The sequence below is a fragment of the Leptodactylus fuscus genome, chromosome 5 (genome assembly GCF_031893055.1).
Source record: "Leptodactylus fuscus isolate aLepFus1 chromosome 5, aLepFus1.hap2, whole genome shotgun sequence".
Lineage (NCBI taxonomy): Eukaryota > Metazoa > Chordata > Amphibia > Anura > Leptodactylidae > Leptodactylus > Leptodactylus fuscus.
In genome coordinates this window covers 134,620,554-134,643,167 of record NC_134269.1, presented here as the reverse complement: position 1 = coordinate 134,643,167, position 22,614 = coordinate 134,620,554, and the positions used below count along the sequence as shown (strand labels likewise).

The window sequence follows — 22,614 nt, the reverse complement described above, 5'->3', positions numbered from 1 at the left end:
CCCAAGTCCCTTCTTTCTGCAGCACATGTGCAGTCACTGTATGGTGAAATGAATGGGAGATACTGAAAAAAGCAACTAAATCAGCAAGCTCAACTGTTTACATACTGTATGACTTATTCATTTACATAAAAGTCACTGCTTATGCCCAACCATCTCCTACCAAGGTTGAGAATCAGAGTCTTTCAACTGGAAAAAAGCCAGTAAGAATTGCATATAATAGTTCATTATTACAGCCATTTTCTACAAGTCTGTGTCCCTAATGTGAAGGTTTATGGAAAAGCTAAGAGGAAGAATTTGCACTGCTAGCTTCCAGAAAGCATGATAACAGCTATATGGCTTCCCATATGTCTGACCATGCTCAGGACATTTTGGTCGCCCATTGCACAAACTGCAAACAAGTAAAATATGGTGCAAACTAATAACATGACACCACGTACATTTTTTATAATTTGGCTGGAGAGAGGATTTCACAAAGTTTAAGGTCTGTACAAGACAGATTTTACATACTGTAATAAAAGGCAGTACAATGGTTATACGAATGACAAAGGAAATGTACTATTTATTACTGCTAATATAGTATATGTACTATATTTATTATTGGTGTGCAAAGTGTAAATTCTTTTTAAATTGAATTTGTATCATACATTGGTCAATCCATGCAATAATATAACATTTTACTATCCAACGTTGATTGTACATATTAACATTTAATATTAAAGAGGAGCTGTCACCAGGTATTAAAACTCCAGTGACAAACCTTATTCCATGATAGGTGCTGTCACCCGAAGTGATGTTTTATTTATCCAAATCCATTCAACTGTTTCAAAAGATATAAGCCTAATTAGCATTTATGCAAATTATGGTCTATTAGACAAGTAAATGGTAACATTGCATGACATCAGCACACAGAGACCCTGCCCACTTTACTAATAAACTATTATTGTTATTCAGTCGTATACTGTATCTTTAGAACAGTTCAATAGATTTAGATAAACAAAACACCAATACTCTCAGGGTAACAGCCCCTTTCAGATGATGTAGATCAGGGGTGTCCAATACGTCGATCACGATCTACCGGTCGATCGTGGGATGCAGCCAGGGATCCCCGGTGTCTGCTTGTTCACAGTGCAGGCTGAGAGTCAACTCTCAGCCTGCGCTGTGAACAAGCACTCCGGACACTTGCAGGCTAGGCAGCAGCAGCTCCGGGGGATGACGCGCTCCCCACTCTTAGGGATGGAGGGAGCCGGGGTGCTGCTTGTTCACAGCACAGGCTGAAAGTCATCTCCAGACACTGGCAGGCGGGGCTGCTGCAGCCCCAGTCTGCCAGTGTCCAGAGATCACTCTCAGCCTGCGCTGTGAACAAGCAGACACCGGGGATCCCTGGGCGGCCACAGAACGCCGCTGTCTCCTGCTCTCACGTTCCACCCAACCCCGCCCACATGCCCGTCCCTGCCCACAGACACACCCCGGGCCCGCCCACAAGAAGTGGGTAGTAGATCTTTTGTCTTGGTCAGTTTATAAAGTAGCTCACATGCTGAAAAAGTGTGAGCACCCCTGATGTAGATCATCAGGACTATGAGACCTGGTAACATTTCCTTTTTAAATTATAAAAGATATTATATGCTTGTTACACACAATACAAATGTATTTTTAATATATAGGAGTAAGGAGTGCTGTTTGTTCCTATGACAACAGCCGGTGGTTTGATTGCTCTTTTCAGAACCTAATTGGATCAGGTCCTGATGGTGGCACCTGGACTACAGGATGTTAGTTTACATTTGACCTGCACATTCATAGACCTCACAGTTTGGCAAGGCCTATCCTTGTTTGTAGTTTATTTTGAAAATGCCCTTCTTGGAACCTGAACCAATCAGGTCCCATGGAAGGCATCCAAACAGGAAACAGTTATTTATAGGCAGAGATGTACACTGCAGACCCACTAGAACTGGCAATAATTCCCAGCACTTCAAGGGAATACTGGGTCAATAGTTAGAAACCTACCATGGTCCAGGTGTCCGTATCGGGATTTGAACCAAATCAGATCCTGACAAGGGAACCTCTACCTGAGACTAATAGTCAATACATTTGTCATAATAATAATTAAACCATTGAAATATTAGATATCCCATGTAACATAAACTCATATTGCCTGAACACATATAGTAGATACTTAGACATTCACAGGCTGTATTGTCATCTAGATTTTATGTTATGCCAAATATGAAATAATTTCTCTACTAGAAGTAAAGCAAACTAGTTATTATCAAACCAAATTTTACCCAAATTTTCAAATTTTCAAGTTTGACCTTTGGGGGTTCATCACCCAAGAACCAGAAGTAAAATAAATTATATTCTGGGGTCTCTTCAGACACCATAGTATAACAAATACTGCCCAAGATTGTGTGGAACAAACTCCTCTCGGCAGGAAATGCACATGAAGATAAGGAAGGCTCTCTATTCTATACTCTAGGTGCTATAGTGATAACAAACTTAACGCAATGTATATATATGACATTGACAATATATATATCTCAATATAAGACTATATATATATATATATATATATATATATATATATATATATATATATATATAGTATATATATGACATTGATATGCATAGAAGAATTGCACCATTAATTTTTTGGGCAAAAGCATTTTGATTGCTTTCTCTTTTCCTAAATCAGGCTTACACAATTATGTTGGCTGCAATCTTGAAAAATAAGATTTGTCCTATTGATAGGAGAAAACTATGTCCTTTTAAAATCACTTTAGAATGCAGAATGAGCTCAAGTCATGAAGTGGTTAAGCATAAACAACATTTAATCTATAAGATATGGTCACAGAAAAGAAACCTCACCTTTCATCAAGTAATCTAGAAATATATTTTTCAAGGTCATCAAGTCTTTTTTTTTTTTTTTTTTTTCAGAAAATCAAGCTGTTGGTAAAGATGTCTGGTAACTATGTAGCTGTGTCAACTCAAATTAGCCAAGATAGATTTTTGATGACTGCAATGGTCACATTGGGATCTTACATACTACCTAAACCACTAAACAAAGATAGCAATTCAGACTCTAATCAAGGTCTCAGTTGTGCAATGCGAAGGTTTTATCCTGTACGTGCAAATCATACCCTAGTACAAATTACAAGCTAGAATGCGTGATGTTACATTATGTGAAACATAGCCAAGTGCACTTGTTTTGTGATTCCATTCAATAATGCTCGGCTACTGCAACAGAGAATTTCTTAAAAAATGGCCATGTTGTAATTTTATTTGATTGTTTTCTTTAATGCAAAATAAATAATGTTTGATATACTGTAGGATACCAATAATCCTGACAGAACATCCCATAGATTGTATATTCCATTACGGCAGTTTTCGGAGTGTAATTGAAAAATGTCTCTCTCATCTTTTCTCACTTTTGTTTCTACAAGTGTAAATCATAAACTGTCTATCTATCTATCTATCTATCTATCTATCTATCTATCTATCTATCTATCTATCTAACCAGCTATCTATCTATCTATCTATCTATCTATCTATCTATCTATCTATATACATACACCCCTTCTTATACCATATACCATTAGAGATATTGAATTTAAGCTTTAATATGATTTCCTAAATGATGGAGAAGACGTACAATCACCAGTTTTCTTGTGTAGATATGTGATAAAGTGCAGTATCTTTATTGCAAGGTCCTTTTTTGCACCAAAGATGAGGCACATTCCACAAATATGGGCAGAGCAGGGATGCCTAAAATTTTTGGCATGAGCTATAGAAGAAATGTACGCCAGTTCTTGACTGCTGTAGACTTCCATTCTGGTGCACGGGTGTGTGCCCAATTTAGTAAGAGGCTGGAGACTAAAATAAATCAGATAAATCAGGCATGCCTTGGGCCTATTGGCCCTCTATTAACACTAGCAAATGAAGCGCTATTAATAAATCTGCCCTGTTGTATATTGGATGTCAATGTAATGCATATAAGTAATAGTTTCTTCAGAGATAGATTCTGTGTAATATTTACATAGTTAGTGATAGGGAAATCAATACGTTCATATATATTCCCTATATGTGTATACACTCTGTCAATAACTTAAGATTGTAACATGCATCTCCAGGTCAGCTTGACACATATTCCATATTAATCAGAATATTTGCAGACATAATGCCGCACCCCATAATAAACAATAATGTAATAAAGTGGCTGGAATAAAGTGATAAGATGGTTATTAAAATAGACTTTGTTATGCCACGCGGTAAGGTGACTAAAACATACACTACGTAATGCGCACTGAGTTAACCTCATCATCAGATGTCAGAACAGTTAGAATATTCATGATTAGGGATGGGATATTCTTGTAATACTCATGTATAGAAATTGCTGAATCCTAACGGGTAATGATTACTCAATGACACACCCATATACGCCTACCGAGTTACTGATTACTCTATAATACACCCTGTATGTACACCCACTTCTTTGGGTATAAGAAGAGATGATTTGTTCAATAAAGTATGCTTTAGCCCAGATTCAACTTGTTTCTGTGTCATTGCATCACTGACGCTCCGGAGTGTGACGTAATTTGGAATCCATCCAATATACCTATTGGTCTGACTTGAGGACCGCCATAACAGTAAATGGCGCACAACGGGGGGTTGGCAAAGGCAAAAGACCTCAATATCTTGAGACCCGGCAATAACAGAGTTAAGGATCAAAGGACACACAGACAATCACCGGTGAGGTAAGAACCATTGCTTCTTACTTACAATATCTCTGTGTTTCTGGGGGTCTTCTAACTCTGGGACCGGATCTGAAGGTATGCTATAGTCTGTCTTTTGTACTCCCAGCCCATATTATTTGGCAAAGAACCGTAGAATATCATTCTTGATACTTAATGGTATATTGGATTGGATAGCTCTATGTATTACTGTTTTGTTATGTCTAATGTGTAACGGCTGTGTGAATGTATGAGTCTACCTAATACCTGGAGGGTATGGAATGGTCTGTTGGGGTCTGCCGAAAAGACTAACTCTTCCTGCAATCAGACTGGCGTGTCCGGTGGATCAGGGAGGAGCGCCCCTGACGGTTGGTCTCACATGCCAGATACCTCCTCTTAGGGACAATTAGAGATATGGGGTACAAAGTACATGAAATGACTGATAGATCCTCTGTAATTCTGTCCGGTAACCAAAGGGGGACGCCCCTAGCCAGAGCATAAGTCTTGTCTTATGTTTGTCATTGTTTGTCTTGTAGTACGCACAACGCTATCTCACATGATTTCAGGAGAATTTGAAAGGGTTTAGGTTGTTCTTGTTTTGTTTAGCATTAGTTTGCTTCACCCTCTGGTTGATATATAGAATCTATTGTTATGGAAAAAGTAGCCTGATATCTGTACTGTATCTAGCTCCCCTGGCGGTGACCAGCGACTGGAAGGTGACTGAAATTTAGGAAGTCACGATTTTGGCCAAAGGGGTCGCTGAACTGTTCTTGGGCCCAGCAAGCACTTTGTGAGCTACTGGGTGGGAGAAAATGCCTGGAGTGGGAGTTAGATCAGGAGGGTACAGTATCTGTGGCATCTTATGGAGTACGGTAGTGGTATACAGTACTGAGAGACACAGAGGTTTATATGTCAACCAGAGATGGGCATAGAGGAAAGTGCAAACATGGGAAATGTACCTAGCCAGCAGGAACCTGAAGGGGTTAAGGCTTGTGATGCTTGTGAGATAGTGTTGTGTGTACATGCAAAGTTGTTATGAAAGAAAGATTCAAGTAAGTTATTAAGTTATTGCAAGTTCTAGAAATGTGAAGTGATCCATTAGTGAGCTGGCAATCAGCCTCAGTGCTGATTAATGGGTTAATGACAATAAGTTGGTCAGAAAAGGAAGTTTGGTTTGAGGTAATGAAAGATATGAAACAAGAAAGTAGTTGGATTGTGAAAAAGACTTTGAAAGGTATAATATATGAGAAAAATAGTAAATGTAAAGTTCCTCCACCATCTCAACCCCATCTCATGTCTCCTGTGGCAACAGGACCAGGAGGATGGACTTGTGTGTATGGTCAGAAAAACCATGACTGGTGTAAATAATGTTTTTGCCAAAAAGGGGGGGGGGGGAGGAACCAAGATCACACAAAGGAAAAGGACTATATCATGATGTTTGCATCTAGACTAGGGCATATGAACCTGAACCTAGTACCTCTGCAATAGAGCAAGAGGAAAGTTTTGTTACATTGGAAGAGGAAGAGGATAATCACCCTTCCTATCTTCAGACTATAGGGGGATAACATCATTCACCCTTTAGATTTCAATAAGCACCAATGACTATTATCTCATTATAAACCATGGGGTCTAAAAGATAAAAGGGTGCTACTCAAGAATGTCCCAGACTCATTTGATTTGTAAAGGGGCTTCTATAGACAGATTATGGGGTCTGAACAACATTTACATGGACAGATCTAGAGTCCATCTTAAAGGGAAAAAAATGATGAATCTATAATGCAATCAGTTATGGACACAATAGAGAAAATGGGAGAATCTACAATTCCTGGAATACAACCCAGCCAGGAAATCATGTAGGTGTCTTGAGTATTATAACTGTGAGGAGATAGTGAACATACCAAGCGTCACTGTAGGTCCCCACATAAAGGGAAAGTTCGGGGGAACTAGAACTCACAATAGGATCCTGTATCAATGTACCACAAATTGTAACTGCTCATATATGTATGACCAGATTGATAGACTATAGTCAGTGATATGTCACCTGTTAATTTATTAAGAGTAGATATACTGCTACAGTACAGGGTATACAGATGCATAGTGTATACAGCCCCACCTGACTCACTGTGGTCAAAGTCCCTGATAATGATATTGGGCATCTGCCAGTTTCTCCGGTGGTAAAGCTAGGAGCAAAGTCCCTTATAGTGGAGTAACCTCCAGCAATAGGGAAATATATCACAGAATTAATTCCTTCTGGTGCAATAAAGCCTACAAACATCTTGTAACCTTAAAGGGATATAGTACATTATTTTGAATCCAGCTGCTCTAGTTCCTATTGGTGCAGTGGATTCAAAAAGGGGGAAATGGGACAAGGAAATTCATTTGTTGATTTTATAGCCTGTGGCTCAGGGAAAATTAGGTTTTTCACATGTTTTTAATGTACCTCTCATTAATTTAGATGTTGAGGTTTTTTTTTTTGTAGATGGCTCAAGAAACATTGGTGAAGATGGACGGTTCTACACTGGGTATACAGAGATCACACAACATGAGGTAGTAAAAGCAGAACTACTCCCTCCTCATATGTCTGCACAGGAGATGGAGCTGATGGCGCTCATTGAATTGCTTAAAGGGTTAGAAGGTAAACAGTACAACATATACACTGACTTCAGGTATGATTTTAGAGTTGCCCATGACTATGGTCCCATATGGAGGGCAAGAGATTTCATTACAACAGCAGGTACCCCTATTAAACATGGGAAGTCTTATTAAACAGTTGATGGAAACCCTGATGCGTCTAAAAGAAGTAGCTGTAAGAAAAGGTAAATACACGCACAAAGCCACCAATGATGCAGAGACAAGGTGCAAACAAAAGCAGCAAGGAAACCAAGGTGAAAGGACACCCCAGGAACACCTCTGCTGATCATGGTGAGTACTGAGTGAAACCAGATGGACATAAGTACCTTTACAGGCTCTAACTTGGAAAACACCGGGGAAGAGATGGAAGGTCTGGTCAAAGGCTGGAGCTCAGGACAATGAAGGTCTGTGGAAGGTGGGATTGCGGGTATGTCTGCCAAGGTCCTTGTAGCTGTTCACGGTACAACCCACCTGTCTAAGAATGCTATTTGTGTTTTGGTGGATAAGCAATGTTTCACACCTGGGTTTCCAGTGGTTGCCAACAGATTTACACACATGTATACAACACAATCCGGGTAGTATAGTTAAGGTGCCCCAGATACATGCACCAAAAACCCTCTACCCATTTCAATGACTGCAGATTGACTTCATACAACTACCTAAGGTAGGCACGTATGAGTATGTGTTTGTGTGTGTTGATCTTTTCGCAGGGGAAGGCGTCCAGCCACCAATGCCAAAAGCCATTGCAAGAGCCCCTGCAAAGAAACTGATAGTGGAGGTTTTCTGTAGGTGTGGATCTGAAGCCATAAAAATTTGACAGAGGTATCCGTTTTACAGGAGAGGTAATGCAAAATGTTATGCAAATGTTGGGAGTCACACAAGCATTTCATACATCTTTTCATCCACAAACTAGGGAAAAAGTGGAGAGACTGAATGATACCCTAAAGCTTAAAAAGTCAGAAAGCAAGTGAGAAATTAGGGAAATCCTGCACAGAGTGCTTGCCATTGGGTTTATTTCCTATAGGGTACACGCCAATGGGAAAAGGAAAAATAAATAAATAAATTGTCTCCTTTTAAAGGTTTTATTCAGGTCAGCATCAAGGCTAGGCTTGTATTTCCCACAGACACTAGTCTAGGCCTATACACTGTGACAATTTCATCAGTTATGTCCAGAGCCTCCAAAAGAGACTCTCACTTGTGCATAAACAAGCTTATGATTCTATTCCAGGTTTGATGGTCCTTTCCAAGTCCTCCTTACTACCGCCACTTGAGGGGAAGGCCACTTGGATGCACACAAGCCACTATAAAGCCCTGTAGCAAAAGAATGATTTTGTTTCTGATGATTCTGGTAACTTCACTCCAAAAAGGGGAGACGACCGACGGGCTGATAACCCAAAATGACACTGTGATGACCATACGGCTTATAAATGATATTTTCTACAATCAGCCTAGATTTATAGAGGAAATAGCTGAACAATTTGGTCTAATTTCTTTGGTAACAGGGAGGAATAGAGTAGTTTTAGAGAAGTTATTAGTAGAAAAAGGAGGGGTTTGCAAAATTATTGGCATTAATGGTTGTACTTTTATCCCGAATAATACAGCCCCTGATGGAAGTGTCACTAGAGCGCTAGAGGGTCTTACATCCCTGTCTGAAGAGATGGCTGAAAACTCAGGCATCAACAACCCCTTCACTGACTGGCTGCAAATCTGGTTTGGGAAAATGGAGTGGTCTAATGTCAAGCCTTTTCGTGGTGCCGGTGACAGTCGTAGCGGCAATACTTGTTACCTGTGGATACTTCTGAATTTCCTGCAATCAAGGACTTTGTCATAGATTGACTGATACAACTATGTGTTTGGAATCAAAGCCCTGCAATGATGATTAAATGTGAAATGCTATAAGTGAGAATAAGATATGATCCTTCCCATACCTTCAGGGAATTCGGGAAGGCCCGACAATAGCTTCTTGCTATTGAAGTACTTGTGGATGAGGGAGGTCTCATATCTGTTCTCAAAAGGAGGGATTGATAGGGAAATCAATACGTTCATATATATTCCCTATATGTGTATACACTCTGTCAATAACTTAAGATTGTAACATGCATCTCCAGGTCAGCTTGACACATATTCCATATTAATCAGAATATTTGCAGACATAATGCCGCACCCCATAATAAACAATAATGTAATAAAGTGGCTGGAATAAAGTGATAAGATGGTTATTAAAATAGACTTTGTTATGCCACGCGGTAAGGTGACTAAAACATATACTACGTAATGCGCACTGAGTTAACCTCATCATCAGATGTCAGAACAGTTAGAATATTCATGATTAGGGATGGGATATTCTTGTAATACTCATGTATAGAAATTGCTGAATCCTAACGGGTAATGATTACTCAATGACACACCCATATACGCCTACCGAGTTACTGATTACTCTATAATACACCCTGTATGTACACCCACTTCTTTGGGTATAAGAAGAGATGATTTGTTCAATAAAGTATGCTTTAGCCCAGATTCAACTTGTTTCTGTGTCATTGCATCACTGACGCTCCGGAGTGTGACGTAATTTGGAATCCATCCAATATACCTATTGGTCTGACTTGAGGACCACCTTGACAGTTAGTATGACTGAGAATACAGATTTAGGTGAGTGGTTTGAATGGGGATTTCTACTCTATTATTTCAGAAAGCCCTAAATGCAAATTTTGACGTATACAATTCATATGGATCACAAATGGGCCTGTAAAACTGATGAGTGAGAGTCCTCATACTTGAAAAACATTGAGCAGAAGGAGGGCCCATATAAACAGAGAATTTATTGAGATGTGTTAAATACATATGCATACAAAACCGATGCATTTTGAGCAAATTTTTATGTCAATACTAGAGATGAGCGAGTAGTTTTCGATCGAATACCTCACCGCCATAGGAATGCGTGTAAGTGACTGAACACCAAGGGGTTAAGCGCATCGAATATTCGAGTATAATGATTGGAGGCCCGGGAGAGGTAAGAAACATAAAAAAAACACTGTTACTTACCTCTCCACGATCCGGACAGGCTTCAGGCATAGTCATCTGACGTCTCATGACCCCGGCCTGTGTCCCGGGTCATGTGACGTCTGACGTCATTGAAGATGGACTACAGCAGAGGCCGACAGCGTAGGAGCCAGGAGATAGGTGAGTGACAGTTTTTTTATGTTTTTCTCCCCCTGGGTCTCTGATTATTATACTCTGGGGTCTGAAAAGACCCCAGTGTATAATAATTGTTTATGGGTGTCCACAGTGGGGCATAATACTGTGTGCAGGGGCCACTATGGGATACAATACTGTGTGCAGGGGCCACTATGGGGTACAATACTATGTGCAGGGGCCACTATGGGGGGATAATACTGTGTGGAGGGGCCACTGAGTGACATAATAGTGTGTGCAGGGCCACTAAGGGACATAATACTGTGTGCAGGGGCCACTATGGGACATAATACTGTGTGCAGGGGCCACTATGGGGGATAATACTGTGTGCATTGGCCACTATGGGATCATAATAGAGTGCGCAGGAATGCGTAGGTGGGGTCGGTCGAGATGTTCGGCATCGGTGTTGGTGTGGGGGGGGGGCATGTCAAAAGTTCGCCACGGGGCCCCGCCATTCCTAATTATGCCACTGACTACTACTAATTATTATTATTATTGTTATAATATTCAGCTATGCATTTTGTACATCCCTTGCAAAGGAGTCATCTACATTTTTAAATGGAATATAAATCTGAAATAATTGTAAAGTATGATTGAATGTAATGTGTGTGTGTGTGTGTGTGTGTGTGTGTGTGTGTGTGTGTGTGTGTGTGTGTGTGTGAGATAACACATTTTAGTCATCCTAGATAATAAACACATAATATTACTATGTTCTTTTGTCCTTTAAAGCACACACACTTAATCACTCCACAGTAAATGTGGTAAAGGGACATGCAGAGAAAAGCAGCATCTATCTTTGCCTTCTAACTTACTTTACAATGTCTCCTTCCAGACCAATCACTCGTTTAATAATCTTCTGTTCTGGGTTCTTTGGAGACCTAGGGAAGAAAGGGGATATGATCATGCAATCAATGATTAATGAAGCATTGGGAAATAAATGAAGAAGTGCTCAATAGGGCAGACATTACAAAAATAGGTTTTCACTTTTGTGTTGACATTGCATCAATCCAGTTTAGGCTTCTTTGACATGATGGCAGATTATAATGAAGAAAAATGTAAGCCTCACTTAAGCCAATTACTACATACAGGTTATGTTTGGCATCTGATGACATATTATAATAACTTTATATTGAAGTAAAAAAACACATTTTATTAAATAAATATGCATAGGTATTGGGAAATTACATAGAGATATGCATTCTTGACATTTATGTGACAATGCATGTATAAAAAGACTTTTGCTAACGCTTATGCATTGAAGAAAAGAACAGTAAACCACTAAAAATATAGTCAGAAGATAACATAGCCATGAGAGAAATAAACACCCCTTTGAACTTTATGGTTTAAAACTTCAGTGTCTTTAATGTTTCCACTTGTTAATAATCTTTCTCACTGTAGAATGATGAACAAGAAATGGTTTGTAAATAGCCTTATAACCATGCCCAGAAGCAACAATGGCTTCTTTAGGATCATGGCTAATCTCTTGCCTCTTTGGCATTGTGTTAACACATGAATGCTCAAGACGGCAAACTGCCAAAACGTCTGCGGTTATAGAGGTGATCACACTTTCTGAAGATCAATTAATCTATGGCAATTTATTAACACCTGACTAATATGGTGTAAAACCAGTGTGTACTTCATTTTTCACTTACTGATTCTGCACATTGAACTAGTTTTTGTTAAATAAATGGTCAGTGTAACATTTGCATCTTTTTTGTACAATTGAGGTTGCATTTACCTAATTGTAAGCCCTTTTAAGGATCAGATTTTTGCATGGCCTGATACAATTCAAAGATGGTGTACTATGTCTTGTTCAAGACTTTAAAGCTCACATCATCTGGATTATAGTATATAATAACAAAGTGTTATACAAGTCATGAATTATATTCATAGTACCATTTTTATTACTGAGGCACTGTATAATGAAATGGTATTCAGCTATGTGATATATTTTAGCAAACTTTGGTATATTTGGTATTTTTTAGCTTAGACACCACAAGAGAACAATCAAAATGGGAAATGAACTGCCATATGAAAATAGCCAAACACTTAACTTGCTTTACATCTGTGTATGGTAGACATGAACAATAATGGGTTTTCATCAACATAGTTTTGTTACAGCATGTAAAAAAAACATAAAATTGTATTTATTATTTTATGTTGTTGTTTTTGAAAACAAAATATACTATATAAACTGGTATACCTCCAGCTCTCCACAGGTAATAAAGATATAAATGCCTCGTGTACAGCTACATTACAATTCTATGTTATATGCAAACTCTTAAAGGTACATGGGATTGTACTGTACTTCAATAATCCTTCAATTACATACAAACAGATGTGTCCTCAATCACTTGTCATCTTGGCTAGAATGTCCATATCTTTGTATCATAAATTATGCTGCTTCTCTCAACATAACATGGTTTTGTAAAGTAACCATAAAGTGATATGCTGCTGTGGCTATCCTACTTGTGTGACTACCCTTTAGAGGGAGGGGCAAATTGCAGCCTTTCAAGGCTTTGGAGGCATGTTCTACTATTATGTTGAATTAATATCAAAATGAATTGGAATACTGCACATAATTGGAGACCAGTTAACAGTGGTCACATCTGTAGTAAAAAAAAATAGCATCAGTTGGCGGCACATAAACGCTCCAGGGATTCAGTAGTACAGACCTGATGTATAGTCTCTGACATAACCATAATACTCTACTGTAGTATTAGACTAGTTACCTTACTATTTTTTTTTTTTTTTTTTTTTGCGTAAAAGGTAAAATATTTACTCCCTAAAAGAGTGTACACTTCACTAAGACCCAATGTACATGACTGTGTGGAGGCCATGGGAAGAATAGGCAAATCTGTCTTCCATTATGTAATTAGGAAGGCACCTGACTTCCCAATTACATCATGGATGACAGATTTGCATATTCTTCCCATGATCCCTTGCAAAGTGGAGTGCTAAAGGCTTAATAAGTCTCCACACACCTATATGGTGGTCTCTCCCTAAGGAGTGACAATATCCCCTTAACTGTGTGGAGGCCGTGAGCCAAATCCAAAAAACTCAAGGCAACTCATATTCCTTTTCAACAATGCTTTACATTCATTCACCATTAATTAATTATAATTAATTAATTCATTCATTCATTCATGTGCCTGGGTCTGGATGTCATCCATGTACCATCTATTCGGTTTTTCATAGATCCATAGTGTACATGCACACAGATGTGTTTAGAAATTACAATCTGCCTACTGGCACCTAGACACTTACAAGAAGGGGCTAAGTCAAAGTTATTTATAATCTTGTATTACATAATATGATAACTATTGTTTCTGAAAGGTGTGTTCTCAATTACAACTATATACTGTAATATATACATTTTGTATGCCATTTTTGGAACTTCACACATGGAGTGGCGCTTACACTGAAGTATTTTTAACAGACACAAAAATAATTGTCCTTTAAAGCCACCCATTGGAGGAGTTTTCGAGCTCCATTTATACTCACTATCTTTTGATCAGCATGTATACAATGTAAGGTAATTACTGACCTCAGTATTAATTCACACCCACTCAGCAATAACAGTAATGACCTTCAATGAGCATCAACTTAAATCAAAGTCGGGCATATTCAATCACTGAATGGTCACTTTTTGCCAATAATAATATAATTGTACATTTAAACCTTTGATTTATCAAAGTACTCCAGGGAAACCTTTCATTTATAAATTATGCTCCTTCCAAAGGACCTTAATGTAAGATTAGGTAAAGTAATTTAATTAAAGTGTTAAATTAAAGGTATTGGAATGAAGCCTTCACTCATTTAAATGAACAAGCTTTAGCATCAAATGTCAGAGTAATGCTCTATAGGTAGACACTTTTCCATTGATCATGCCATGAATTATTTCTTTTATCCTTCTCTGAACATACACATTTCTTGTATAAGGAGAGAACGAACTGCTTAATCCTAGTTACTACATGGTCTCAATTTGACTTAGCTCTGCTTTTCAGCACAAACATTATAGAAATTAATGAGGACATGTCGCCAGATCTCAAAAGCCCAATATCATACCTCATCTAATGTGAGTGTTTGGTGTTTTATTAATACCAATCCATTGACCCATTCCAAAGTTATAGACAACCCTATTAGTGTTTATGTAAATTAGGCTCTATTACAACATCAGACAATTTAGTAATTCTAGAGGTAAAAAGCAAGAAAGAATAAAGGAAAACGTCATGAAATTCCAAAGATAAACCTCTCACCATATCAATGGAAGAAAGTGTGAAGTGCTGCTCATCCCATTTGGATATTTTTACATGGACGCTTTATATATGCTACTATATTGTTGGTGTAAACATATCTTTTTATTGTGATGGTGTATTGAGTATTGCGGTCTTTGTATTGTGGTGGTGTGGCAGTGTAAATATATCTTTTTTATTGGTCATACTAAGAGCTAATTGTTGAGGATTTTTTCCTTATGCAGCTCCGTTGATAGACATTTGTTTGATTGAATGTGAACTAGATCCCTTCCTGTAATCACTTGGATATCTTTATCAAGTCAGCATTCAGATGGTTTCATAGACTTGAGAAAAGAAGCCGTTTAGAGTCTCCAAAATACGATGTCTATTGCTACCATTTTTATTGTACATTTTTAATATTATATTATTTAAAAAAAATTTTTTTTTGTTATGGTGTAACCTGGGGTGAGGACGTGATACAGGGGGGTCTGGGCATGACACTATGGGGGCAACCTGGGGAGTATGGGGACATATCACCATAACCATGGTAAGCCCCAAAATATTTATATAAATTATAGTAATATTAAAATAAATGCCATAATTAAAATAAATGGCATAAATGATGACTAATGTGGCTGATGGCCTGGCCCTTTCCAGTCTTGGGGAAGTGTTGAAAACTGTACAAAAGTTTTTAAAAAAAGGTAGAATTTTTTTTTTTTTTTTACACAAACCACTTAGGGAGCTATAGACATGATCATTTACTGTCATCCTGGACATTTTAGGCATCTTACTTCTCTGCGTAAGGTAAGCAGCTGTGGATCTCATGATGTTATCCCAAAGTGATGCAAACTATTCTATACATGTGATTATGTGTGACCACCCAGTGTATGGGGGTGTAAATTACAGCCTTTATGGTATATCTTAAAGGTGGTTTTGTGGCTGTGCTGTAAATATGATGATATTCTTAAAATAGGAACTCTTAGTGTTGCTTCTATAAAGAAGAAGGTGTTACTGATTAATGGTTTTATAATAAAGAGCTAAATCTGTCACTCAAAGTGAAAAAGAAAAATAGGTTTATATACACATTACTTTGAGGTCTCTAGTTAACATGTGGGAAATTTTGCTAAATCGGCTTTATGAGAAATTGTAGTCTTTAACCAAAATGGAGATCAGTTAAGGGTAGACCCATCTGTAAATGCCTCAAAGTAATATATATACCTCTTTTTCCTCTTTCACCTTGTAAACTGCACACATCACGATGAATGACAGATTTAGCTCTTAATATAGAACCATTAATCAGTAACAAGTTCATCATCTTTTCTTTGTAGAGGCAAGTCTAAGGGTTCTTATTTTTAGAATATGATCATATTTACAGCCAAGCCACAAAACCGCTTTCAAGGTACACTATTAAATTGCTGAGGTTGGTGCATTGCTGTAATAACGCAAAGCTAAAGAGATGTAATTACTTTGAAATTAAATTCAAGGCCGACATACAGAAGGAGCAGACATGTAAGGTACAGAAATGCAAAAAAGGTGCTTGCCAGATGCACATTTTTCATTTTGAAGGAAGTCTTCTTAGATCTGCTCAGCTATGCAAAAATGAGTAATGCTTCCAAGGAATTTCATTGAATAGTCACATATTCAGAAACTTAGGTTTATTCACAATAAATCACTTAAACCATAGAAATATTATTTGATTTTTTTTTTGCACATATTGTCAACCTAGCAGCTGCATCTTCCTGCGAATCTTTAAATCTAGACATTTGTGAATAAGTACATTCATTAAACACCTGCATGTCTATTTTCACTGAAATGCTGAGTTTATAGATGCTATACTACAATATACATTTTGAAAAATGTGTATTTGCATATATGCTAGGTAACAATTATTGGTTAAAGACGACCATGGGAATGGGAACCCAATGTTTAAGGGAAGGAATTTTAGGAAGTTTTATACATGATCATATACAAACAGTACTAGTGTTAGATGCTGTATAGCAATAAGTGATTTATCTACAATAATCTTCCATCACATCCACTACATTTTGATTGTATGGGAATAAGAAAATGCTCTATATTATTAAATTACAGGTCAATTTATCAATATATCTTTTTGTACATATATATTCTCCCTTACCTGTCCTTTTGTCCATACAGTAAAACTGTCCCTTACATCCACACAAAGGAGTGTGATAATCTATACATGTAAGGGCTCGTTCACATCTGCGCCCGATCTCCGTTCTGCAGGTTTCCGTTTCCTGCACAAAACAGAGGCAGGAGACGGAAACCTGCAGGACTCTTTCATACCCATTCAATTGAATGGGTGAGAAAGCTGTCCGGCCATGAGCGCTGGTGAGCGTTTTATGCTTTCCGCCGCAAAACCGTTTTTTTTTTAAATCGGACACACAGTCGGACATGCAGTACTCTGTGTCCGATTTAAAAAAAAAAAGTTTTGCGGCGGAGACCATAAAACGCTCACCGCCGCTCACGGCCGGACCCGGTCTGACAGGTTTCTGCATGCAGAAGATGGAAACCACAGAACAGGGCCCCGAGCGCTAGTTTGAACCTAGCGTAAGCATAAATCCTTTTGATGGCAATAGCTTCCAGTGGCAAATGTACATACCTTATATAAGTAATAATTTAGTGAGTATTTATATTCATAATACAGTACAACCACTTTATTTAGTTAAAAGCTTGATTTGTCACCCATAGTACACTAAAACCTATCCTCTACCTTCATAAGCCTTCATGTTTCTAAAGAAGCACAATAATGTCCCCCCCCCCCCCATAGATTTATCTGTAAATAAGATTTAAAAAAAAAAAAAAAACCCGTAATACAAAACAAAGCATGTTGCTCCAAACTGGTTTAATTTATCTGTAATACGTGTGTCCATTTTATGGCACCAATACTCTGGACCTCATCTGGTTGTACTAAACCAAGCACAGATCACCATGGAACATTAGCTAACTTAATGAGTCCAATTGTTGGAGACATTATTGGAGCATTAGATACAGGTGCATTATCTAAATCTAATATAGACTTGTGTGCCCTCCATGTGTAGTTATAAGGAATTCACATGTGCACGATCCATTAGCCCTGATATATTAGTAGCTAAATTAAAATTACAATTATTTTGATAGAATGTACACGTAGTATAGTGCATTGCAATGCTTTTAGCCAGGTGAAGAAAAAGTAATAAACTACACAAAAAATGATCCGCTGCAATGGAATCACGTGCAATAGCTAGATCTGACCTCACACGGACAAAATTCTAAAAGTCAAATGTACTAGTCTGCACTCAAGAATCCTGATGGTCAGAATTCCTTATTGTATATAATTAATTTGTAAGTAATGAAGTATTAATATCCCAAATATCAAATCTAAAATAAAACGTCACAGAATATCTCCCATAAAAAAGATATTTCAAAAAATGCAGCAACTCTTCCAAATACACATGCGCACAGTTTTTGAAGGAATTCAGCATGGACATTGTCTAAACTTCTTGAAAAACTAAACACAGATTTTCTATTGATGTAGGTTTGACGAAATCCTTTCTCCAATAATCTGAGACAGACTGGATGATGAGATTGGCACTTTGTGGGGTCCATATTATCATTTCCAGAACTCACACCAAATATTATTTAACTTAGATTTCTCTTTTGTTCATGCAATAATTTTTGTTAATTTCGAAAAATAAACTATTAGCACTGTTACTTTGATTTTTTTTTAGTATTCTTATTTTCCTGCCTTTTCCACATCTGCATAAACATTTACATAGTTTTTCTAAGTAAATCCCTTCCATATGTATGAGCCTAGAACCCATGGAATTGTGGTGGGAATAAATTTTAATATTCCATTTTTTTCAATTAATCTTGCTTATCATCAGTACTACAACCTTGCAAATGTGGGCACTATATCTAGGGCTTCCTAAAAAAAAATCTGTATAATTTGTGTTACAATTTCAAACTGTCTCTGTTTTATTGAAATATTGAATTGTCGATCAATACAGAGCAAATACAGCCTGGCATCTCTGTATATTTGCTTTTAGCTACAATAAACACACTACTATTTTATTTTTTTGTAATTTCTATGTAAACAAGTACATCAATAAGAACGTTCTTTGAAGTTGTTGACACAGAACTATTGGCACAACTGTAAGAAAATTATTACAATATACTATTTTGTCACAAGCACTTGCTCTGGAAAGCTTTTCATGTTACAAGAGATAAGGTTAACTGAGGATTCTATTTAAACTCAATTCAAGAACAAATCCCAAAAAATAACTACATGACACTGTGAAAGACTGAGCGCATGTACTGCACAAAATCGTTTTACAAAAATATATATATATATATATATATATATATATATATATATATATAAACATCACCCCTACAAAAGCAACGAAGATGAACCATCGCACAGGATTTCAGTTCTTAAAGTGGCCATTCAATTGGTTCTGAATGCCCCATATACAGTCCTATGAAAAAGTTTGGGCACCCCTATTAATCTTAATCATTTTTAGTTCTAAATATTTTGGTGTTTGCAACAGCCATTTTAGTTTGATATATCTAATAACTGATGGACACAGTAATATTTCAGGATTGAAATGAGGTTTATTGTACTAACAGAAAATGCGCAATATGCATTAAACCAAAATTTGGCCGGTGCAAAAATATGGGCACCTCAACAGAAAAGTGACATTAATATTTAGTAGATCCTCCTTTTGCAAAGATAACAGCCTCTAGTCGCTTCCTGTAGCTTTTAATCAGTTCCTGGATCCTGGATGAAGGTATTTTGGACCATTTCTTTCTACAAAACAATTCAAGTTCAGTTAAGTTTGATGGTCGCCGAGCATGGACAGCCCGCTCTCAAATGATCTGAAAACAAAGATTGTTCAACATAGTTGTTCAGGGGAAGGATACAAAACGTTGTCTCAGAGATTTAACCTGTCAGTTTTCACTGTGAGGAACATAGTAAGGAAATGGAAGACCACAGGGACAGTTCTTGTTAAGCCCAGAAGTGGCAGGCCAAGAAAAATATCAGAAAGGCAGAGAAGAAGAATGGTGAGAACAGTCAAGGACAATCCACAGACCACCTCCAAAGAGCTGCAGCATCATCTTGCTGCAGATGGTGTCACTGTGCATCGGTCAACTATACAGCGCACTTTGCACAAATAGAAGCTGTATGGGAGAGTGATGAGAAAGAAGCCGTTTCTGCACGTACGCCACAAATAGAGTTGCCTGAGGTATGAAAAAGCACATTTGGACAAGGCAGCTTCATTTTGGAAACAAAAATTGAGTTGTTTGGTTATAAAAAAAAGGCGTTATGCATGGCGTCCAAAAAGAAACAGCATTCCAAGAAAAACACATGCTACCCACTGTAAAATTTGGTGGAGGTTCCATCATGCTTTGGGGCTGTGTGGCCAATGCCGGCATCGGGAATCTTGTTAAAGTTGAGAGTCGCATGGATTCCACTCAGTATCAGCAGATTCTTGAGAATAATGTTCAAGAATCAGTGACGAAGTTGAAGTTACGCCGGGGATGGATATTTCAGCAAGACAATGATCCAAAACACCGCTCCAAATCCTCAGGCATTGATGCAGAGGAACAATTACAATGTTCTGGAATGGCCATCCCAGTCCCCAGACCTGAATATCATTGAACATCTGTGGGATGATTTGAAGCGGGCTGTCCATGCTCGGCGACCATCTAACTTAACTGAACTTGAATTGTTTGTCCAAAATACCTTTATCCAGGATCCAGGAACTGATTAAAAGCTACAGGAAGCGACTAGAGGCTGTTATCTTTGCAAAAGGAGGATCTACTAAATATTAATGTCACTTTTCTGTTGAGGTGCCCATACTTTTGCACCGGTCAAATTTTGGTTTAATGCATATTGCACATTTTCTGTTAGTACAATAAACCTCATTTCAATCCTGAAATATTACTGTGTCCATCAGTTATTAGATATATCAAACTGAAATGGCTGTTGCAAATACCAAAATATTTAGAACTAAAAATGATTAAGATTAATAGGGGTGCCCAAACTTTTTCATAGGACTGTACATGGGTGATCATAATTCAAGTCTGCATGCAGGGGCATAATTTGAGGGGATGCTATATTTCCCCCCAGGTGCACAACCGGGCGGTGCGTATGTGTCATTTATAAACAGGCATTTGCCTTATCATATATGAGATGCACCATTTGCCCAGTTCTGGGGCTATGGAAACTGGCGCTAGGAACGCCAAGCATCTTAAATCTTCCTCATTCTGCCTACTCAATGAATGCAGTAAAAAAGAAACCCCCAAAACTATATAAGGCTAAGGCCCCACATGATGAATCGTGGAAAAGTGCTGCGGGAAAAACCTTGGCGGGTATGCATCGCTTTTCTTCCAGCAATGCTTTGAACAGAAAGTTCACAGAGTTTTCCTCTGCGGACTTTGTTATAATTATATCTATGGGGAAGCCGCTGGCTTTTCCGTAGATATAATTGACATGCTACGATTTACAAGACCACACCAGTTTTGGAAATCACAGTGTGTCCACGCCGCAGTTTTAAGCACATAGTGGGCATGGGATTTGCATGAATCCCATCCACTTTTCAGTTACTGTATAACAATGCGATTTTTATCATGGGGTTTCCAGCCGTGGGGCCCCGGCCTAATTGTGTTTTTCTGAAATTCCCTTCAAAATAAAATTATAAACATTTTTAGTACATTACATATACTCTTAAATAGTGCTATTAAAAATACAATTTTTCTTGCAAAAGAACAATCCCTCATAAGGCTATGTTGATGGAAATATAAAAAGGTTATGGTCCAAGGTATTAGTGTATAGTAAACTGTGGGAAAAGACGACAGTGAAAGTTTTTTATGGCATTTAATGCATTTGTCAACATGTACATGGCAGGTAAAAAGAATTGGATTACTCTGGATTTATTGGATTCAAAGCAACATAAGTTGTTCTGCTTTGCAATGGCGCTACATCAATAAGCAGCTGAAGTAGAGATGAGTAATTGTACATTTACCGAAGCATCATGTAAACTGGTCTTTCATAGAAGGCTGGATGTGTTCTGCTCAAGTATATGAGAAAAGCTTTAGAAAATGAGTTATATGACTTCTGTGCCATTATAATTTTATAGATGACAGTGTCTTAAAATTAGCAGATTTCCATCCACATGATATAAACAGACGGCATTTCAATGTATTTACTTATCAAGCATATACAGGGAACAAAGACAACATCGATAGATGTAGTAGCTTTCTCCAAGAAGTGACTGCTTTATTTATTGTATTCTTTATTATCAGATTTATCATTTCATACTCTGCTCTGCCTTTTATGTTATAGTGTGCAATATCTTCCGCTTCTCCATAAACTTACTTCAGTATGCTGTGTTAATTATTCATGTAGTGAATGACATTCTGCTCTAGACAATTTTACCAACTTTCAGCACGCAATATATAATCTTGCATTTTTAATACTGTCTTATTTTATATTGAGTACAGAGAAAACAATCATAGCCCAAGGACTGCCAAGTTGGACTGAAAGCCAATTTTCACTTTTAATTATGTTGTACCCACTCCACTGTGTGGTATGTCTCTATGAGTACAATTGTATTTGCTGGAATGAACAAGTTGTAGTAACGGACACACTGTCTGAAACTAACTAACTTATAGACAATGCAACGTTAGACTAGACAGTCTTAAACTGCACCAGATTTCCCAAGTGTCTAATCTAGCTTTACACCACCGCTGGTAATGTTATCAGCAGCGGCCATGTTGAACCACCAATGTATTGTGTTATTTTGGTCTTTTACACATCTTATGCA

The 22,614-nt window shown here is 37.8% G+C and overlaps 1 protein-coding gene across 1 annotated transcript in view; it reads right to left on the bottom strand.

Moving 5' to 3' along the window:
* Positions 1 to 22,614, bottom strand: part of IMMP2L (inner mitochondrial membrane peptidase subunit 2) — a 739,728-nt gene that overhangs the window by 214,821 nt on the left and 502,293 nt on the right. Inside the window, exon 4 of the mRNA XM_075274291.1 lies at positions 11,360 to 11,425. Coding sequence (XP_075130392.1) covers positions 11,360 to 11,425 — 66 coding nt within the window. The remainder of the gene's footprint in view (positions 1 to 11,359; positions 11,426 to 22,614) is intronic.